Source organism: Merops nubicus, unplaced genomic scaffold, assembly GCF_000691845.1.
Source record: "Merops nubicus isolate BGI_N331 unplaced genomic scaffold, ASM69184v1 scaffold24200, whole genome shotgun sequence".
Lineage (NCBI taxonomy): Eukaryota > Metazoa > Chordata > Aves > Coraciiformes > Meropidae > Merops > Merops nubicus.
Genome location: NW_008585192.1, coordinates 492 through 7,414, shown reverse-complemented (window position 1 = coordinate 7,414; position 6,923 = coordinate 492). Strand labels below are relative to the sequence as shown.

The following is a 6,923-nucleotide window of genomic DNA, read 5'->3' as shown; positions in this document are numbered from 1 at the left end:
ATTCCTGCTTATCACTACTCTTAACTAATACTCTTTTTGCTAATTTCAATCCCTGCAACAGTACTGCAATCAAAGGCAAGGCAAATTAATTTTCCATATTATTTAATGATGATAATCTGTATCAAATGCTTTATTAAAGAGAAGATATTCTACATAACTGTTAAATATTATTTATTTAGCATTACAGACTTTGCATTTGGTAATCAGAAACAGTTGTTCCAAGAATTTGACCAGTGTTTGAAAGCTATTTTGTTGTCACTGGACAAGTACTTTCCAGTGGGGAACTTGCATTTGGAGCAAAGGAAATAATGTGTTTAGGAGCTTCGAACATACCCTTGGAACATAGTCTCACATAGTCTGTGTGACATTGTCTTCTGCCATGTCAAGGCATGTCATGTCAAGTCCGGGACTTTAATGCTCTTTACATATCCTTGCAGTGAAATTTTTTTTTGTCTAACAAGTGTGTGTTGTTTCAGACTCCATGACAGAAAGATGTGTATAATAGGACTAAGCATCCTAATGGAGCTGCAGAACCGACCGCCTGCAGTGGATGCTGTGGCTGCTCAGATTGTCCCTTCAATCCTCCTCCTCTTCCTCGGCTTAAAACAAGTTTGCGCCTCACGAGAACTCACAGAACATGAGGATCATGCTAAAGATGAAAAACACGTTGCAGAAGATAATGGTAAAATCTCCCCTTTTCACATTGTGGATTTTGTCTGGATTTAATTTAAAGGGGGTAAGAAATTGCAGTTCATTTTTAAGGCTCATTAGTCTGCTGAAAATAGCTCGGCTTATTGGGTGCTTGAAAGATCATCTTAGGAATTGATTTGTCCTCCCAAGGTGTGATCAAAACATTTCAGTGTATAACAGCTATCACTTTGTGGAAGCATAGTGTTGGTTTAAGAGTAACAATTAAGCTTGCAAGTCCAGTCTTCTGGGTTGTGAATGTGCTCCAACTTCTCATGTATGCAGCATGAATTTTCCAGGACTTTTTGGAAGGTCGGTTTGCCAGTTCCATTCTTGATTCCTGGAAAGAAGCTGTTCCTGGTACCCAACTATCTGAAAGACCTGTTAGGCTGAACATAGAAGGAAAACCTAGCAAGTCTTCTCTGTCCAAATGAAACGTGATTTGCAAAGTGAGGTTTGAAACAGCTGAGGTTCCTGGAGCGGACAGACCTTTGTCTTCCAGAAGACAAAAAACATCAAAGAATATCTTGTGGAGGGAATTCTGGGAAGTGAATTTTACACAGCATTGCAGGCATTTATGTGTGGCTGTATTTGACTTGGAACAGGAGATAGATATCTGGTTTGAGGTCTGAAAATTAGATTGGATGCAAACAGATTATGTAATCCACTAAAATTTCACATGGGATTGTTCTGTAATGGAGTTACAGAATTCTTCTCAATGCATAGGAGTACAGTACAGAAACAGCACAGTAATTTTCAGTTCTCTGTCTTGTGATTCATTCCCTGCTTCTTGCAGATATAGTAATTTTTATTCTTTCTAAACTGTTAGGAAGAGCTGAAGGTTTGGAATTGGAAAGGGATTTTTTTTTTAATCTCGATTATAAGTCAGAAATATTTTTCATCAAGTAAGAAATAGGAGTGTTTAGAATTGCATACTGGAGTTGCATTTAATTCAGGATGTAATAGTTGTTTCATAAGCAGAAGGGAAGGTAGAACTAAGCTGAGGAGGCTGGTTTGGGTTTGTTCAGTTAAAGGAGCACTGAGGAATAGCAGGCAGGCATTTGGTCTACATCTGGTTTTCTCCTTGCATCAATTTCTGAAGTCCATCCAAGTCTCAATTTCTTCATCATTTAAAAAGTGCAGTGATGGGTTGCTTAGTCAAAGACACGTTTCCTCAAAATTTTGTGATCCTGTAATTGTCCAATGACTGCATAACTGAAAGGCGAAAGACAATGGCAGTTTCACATTCTCCAGGTATGCTTAGAAACAAAACTTTAGCTTGTCTTGAATGTAGGAAACAATTTGACAGCTTCCTTTTTCCAGTTCTAAGATTTTGGGGGAAAGGTGTTAACAGAGTGATCCCCTTTCCAGCTAAAACCTGGTTTTATTAATTGTTCTGCATTCATAAATCATTGTTTTCTTAGATTCTAGATGGGAAAATGTGACAAGTGGTGTCCCTCAAGGTTCTGTACTGAGACCAGTGGACCAGTGTTGTTTAGTATCTTCATCAGTGACATAGAGAGTGGCATCGAGTGCACCCTCAGCAAGTTTGCTGATGATACTGAGCTGGGTGGTGCAGTTGAGATGCCAGAGGGACGGGAAGCCATCCAGAGGGACTTGGACAGGCTGGAGAGGTGGGCTCAGGTGAACATCATGAGGCTCAACATAGGCCAAGTGCAGGGTCCTGCACCTGGGCCGAGGCAACCAGCATTATCAATATAGGCTGGGAGAGGACATGGCAGAGAGCAGTCCACTGGAAAAAGACTTGGGGGTACTAATAAATGAGAAGCTGGGCATGAGCCATCAATGAGCAGCAGCAGCCCAGAAGACAAATCAAATCCTGGGTTGCATCAAAAGAAGTGTGGCCAGCAGATGGAGAGAGGTGATCCTGCCCCTCTGCTCTGCCCTGGTGAGACCTCACCTGGAGTGCTGTGTCCAGCTCTGGAGCCCCCAGCACAAGAAGGACGTGGACCTGTTGGAGTGTGTCCAGAGGAGAGTCACAAAGATGATTAGAGGGCCAGAGCACCTCTCCTGTGAGGACAGGCTGAGGGAGTTGGGGTTGTTCTGCCTGGAGAAGAGGAGGCTCCAGGGGGACCTTATAGTGACCTTCCAACACCTTAGAGGGGCCTACAAGAAAGCAGGGGAGGGACTATTCACAAGGGTTTGTAGTGACAGGACGATGGGTAGTGGCTTTAAGCTAGAAAAGGGGAGATTTAGGTTAGACATTAGGAAAAAATTTCTTCAATGTGAGGGTGATAGATCCCTGGAATAGGTTGCCAAGACAGATGGTGGAAGCCTCATCCCTGGAGACATTCAAGGTCAAGCTTGATGAGGCTCTGAGCAGCTTGACCTAGTTTGAGATGTCCCTGCTTATTGCAGGGGGGTTGGACTAGATGACCTTTGGAGGTCCCTTTCAACCCAAACATTCTATGATTCTGTGATTTTTCTAAACTCTTACAAAATACATCAATGCTTTTGCAGAAGAGATACCAAGTGATGAGGAGGAGACAAATGAAGTAAGCCAGGTGATGCAAGAGAACCATGGTGGAGGAGGAGGTGGTGGAGAGGAAGAGGATGAAGATGATGATGACGATGACTGGGATGAGGATGCATTGGAAGAGACTGCTCTTGAGGGGTTCAGCACACCTCTTGACCTTGAAAATGGTGTTGATGAATACCAGTTTTTTACACAAGCACTTTTAGGTATGTGGTTGCTAGTTGGCAGAATGATACAACACGGTGCAGTAGTGTGGAGATGTTTATGATCATCACTGGGAAAAACCCTTTTCTTTGTTATGAGTAATAATTTAGATTATTTTAACTGGAAAATCTGATTTTGCTTTCTAATGTTAGTCCTAAGATATTTTTGGCTTGCAAGTACTGCAAAAAACCAAATGGTAGCAACTACAGTCACAGATTAATTCTCTTCATGTTCGCTTTCAGAACTTTTCAATTGCAGCCTAAATAAGTGGGACTCAGTCACTAGAGGGACTCCTATAGATAGAAATAATTGTTACTTTCTAGATGTTAAAATCATAACGGAGAAATTATTTTCTCCTTTTCCTGTTTGACTAATCCTGTTGCTTTTAGTTTTCATAAGAGTTTTTAATTAGAAGATTAACTTCATGAATAATGGCCATGGGGTTAACTTAGTTTCAGTAAGCAGGGGATTTCATTAAGTTCCCCAAAATGGACTGCCTCTATTACAGTGGGGATTCTGTGATAAAAAGACAGGAATACCAGACCACGGTTTTGCAGTGCAAATTCTATTTTAGAATCCACCAGGAATTCTGTATGTTTCATTATGTTTGTCTGAAATTAACTTGGAATGTAGCCAGATAATCCTTTTCCATCCCCTGCTGTTGCGACAGCGGTGCAGAGCCGAGACGCCACCTGGTACCACTTGCTCACAGCACCTTTGAGTGAAGATCAGAAGAAACAGCTGCAGGACATTTACACATTAGCAGAACACCGGCGAAGTGCTGCAGGTGAGGCACTTCTCTGTGGCCCTCTGATCTGTTGCAGGGGTGTTGGAGCTGCATCTAATCTGTAACAACAGAGAGAATACATCTCTCTGCTAATCAACTTTTCCTGAGAAAGGTTAGTGGGATATTGTGCTTCTGTTATCCCTTGCCTGTAAGTGTGTGTTACTGAGAGAGGTTACTGTTGCTTCTAATTCCCTTACTGATCTGACATTTGAAATGATGGGCAAATTTATGGTAATATCTAGCTCAGCCAGACACTTGATGAAGATTACTATTGATTATTGTGTGTTTAACAACTTTGTAACTTTTTAACCACTAACATTGCTTTCACAGTTAGTGTCAGTTTTAGATGATTGGAAAGCTTGCAACATGGAAAACAAATTCAGGTTTAGTCACAGCACACAGAATAGCATAACAGAGTGATTCTGTAGAGGATTAATTTTTCAGTTCTGTTTTAGAGGTATTTAGGTTTATGCATTTAGAGAAAGTCTGAGTGTAACTTTTTACTGTCCCTGCCTTTAGGGAATGAAATCTTGACTCAGCTGAGTTTTTTCCACAACTTTGCATTCTTAGCTGAGCTGTATTGTCTGTGGCAAAAGTGTTCTCTATAGACTATTTTTCATGTCCTTTCCCTTCTTTGAATTCTAGAGACTAAGACAATAGAACAACAAAGTGGCTACACATTTGACAACAAAGGACTGATCACACCATTTAACTTTGCTGGAGGTACTCCTGGTGGCAACTGAAGGATCAGCTGCAAAGGTCAATGCGAAGGTCTTACCATTACATTTTCTTGAGATCAATGTGACTTCTGAGTGATAGGGGAAGGTAATTTGATGCTGCTGAAGGTTTTCTGGAAAATAGCAGTGTGGTTCCCCCACCAGAATGTTCTTTCTACCAGCTACTGTAATGTACAAATTCTTGTGGTGTTTTTGTAATTTGATGGACTGAAAGGAGATGTTTGTCCTCAAGAAACCTGACAGACTGGGAGGGGCCAGGCTGCATCTAACTGAGTTGCACTTCTCAGGTTTTTGCTGTGCAGAATTGATAGATTCATATGGATAACAGTGCCTTCTGTTGTACATGGATTGCCTGAACAAATGGATTTTGGAGTGCATTATAATTTTTTAAGTGTAAGGACATTTCTTGATACACTGTAAGCCTTGGTTCCATGTTTTCCGGTCACCTGCTTCTTAGTACTTGGTTTAATTGTTCATTGTTTGCATACACATTGCTGGATTTGGAATATCCCACCTTTCCTGTTTGCTGCAGACCAAATGTGTAGAGGGAGATGTTTGTTGGGATTGCCAAGCATACACTGGTTACATCAAGGGGTCTCAACAAAATTGCAGATTTTCCCTTGATGCAGTAGTCTTAAATTATTTCTCTTAGCCATGAAATCAACTCACTTGTGTTATGATGGCATGTGTGGCAGGTGGCTACCCTAAATCTTCATTGATGTTACCTCCTTCCTGGACAAATGATGTGGCCCTCACCTGTAGATATTCTACATGACAACATTTTATTCCCATAATTTTTGATGAATATTGGATTTTACTTGCAATTCTATAAACCTCTTTTGTGTTTTTATTCATTCATTACCATTCCAGTGATAGTCCTGAATAATGTGGTACAAAATCTTTACAATACTTTATTTGCCTTGATAGAAGAAAAAACAGCTCCAGATTTATTTCTTCTTACTTTACACTTCTGTGACTGAATTTCTGGTCTGCATTCCATTTGACTATTCTCATCCCATGCTGAAATTTCATTATCTGCCAGATTTTCTTCTAAATTTCAAAGACTGGTTTCTCATAAATTGAAACACATATAACAAAATGTTTGTGAATATGCTTATTTAGTGAGAAACTGGTAGCAGTACTAATTTGAATAGGTGCCTCTCCTTTAGGTCTATTTGCCATCACAGTGGTGTAGCCAAAATAAGCAGGGGTGCTTTAGAATGTGAAGTTTGGATTGGAGATAAAATTTTTAGACCAGATTTTGTCTCTATGTGTTACTTTCTTTATGACTTAAAAATATTTACCAAGCAACTTTAAGCACATACTTAACATGTATTTCTTTGGAGTAGTGCCCCTACTGAAAAGTTGAAGCCCTTCCCATACCCCATCAGATTTTCAGTGGCTGTAGTGAGTTACAGATTGCTGGCCCTGCACTGTGCTGAAGCTTTCAGTTTTTGATCTGATGCAGTCTGAATCACTCTATGCCTTGGTTTCTGGAAAAGACCAACATGTCTCTGCCTGTTCTTTGCCCCATCCCCTGGGCTTTTGTCAGTCTGGCAGCTGTGGGGCAGAAGGTTCCCCACTGCTTTGCTTTTTGTCCGACTGGTGCTGCTGTTTGCAGCTGATGCTGCTTTTGCTTCCTCCTCACCCCCTGGCCTCATCAGCATCCGAGGAGTAAAGCTGGCCTGGTTCATGAAGATTTTTCACTGCTGCTAGTCACTTAATAGCAATTCTGGATATTTCTCACGTTTAGGTCTGTTGTGGAAAACTATGAGAACTCCAGGGTCTGTGTTTCCAAAAGGGAACAATATATTGAGCTGCAGCTCAAGCAGCAGAGGGCTAGGACATCCTCTGTTTTGAACTTCAGGCCATGAAAACATAGGTCTGTAGGTGTATTGACTGAGATGGTAGGAAGCCATTACATCCAGTTTGTTGGTGAAGTTCTCAGAAACCACAGAAGTTTTGAAATCCTTCATGAATTAAAGGAAAGGTTTTTTGAAGTTAAGGGCAT

At 40.9% G+C, this 6,923-nt stretch overlaps 1 protein-coding gene across 1 annotated transcript in view; it reads left to right on the top strand.

The window, feature by feature from the left end:
- Window positions 1–5,536, top strand: part of LOC103779246 (importin-8-like) — a 12,150-nt gene extending 6,614 nt beyond the window's left edge. Inside the window, exons 2-5 of the mRNA XM_008946872.1 lie at window positions 477–682; window positions 3,169–3,390; window positions 4,059–4,175; window positions 4,821–5,536. Coding sequence (XP_008945120.1) covers window positions 477–682; window positions 3,169–3,390; window positions 4,059–4,175; window positions 4,821–4,918 — 643 coding nt within the window. The 3' untranslated portion in view covers window positions 4,919–5,536. The remainder of the gene's footprint in view (window positions 1–476; window positions 683–3,168; window positions 3,391–4,058; window positions 4,176–4,820) is intronic.
- The last annotated feature ends 1,387 nt before the right edge of the window (window positions 5,537–6,923 follow it).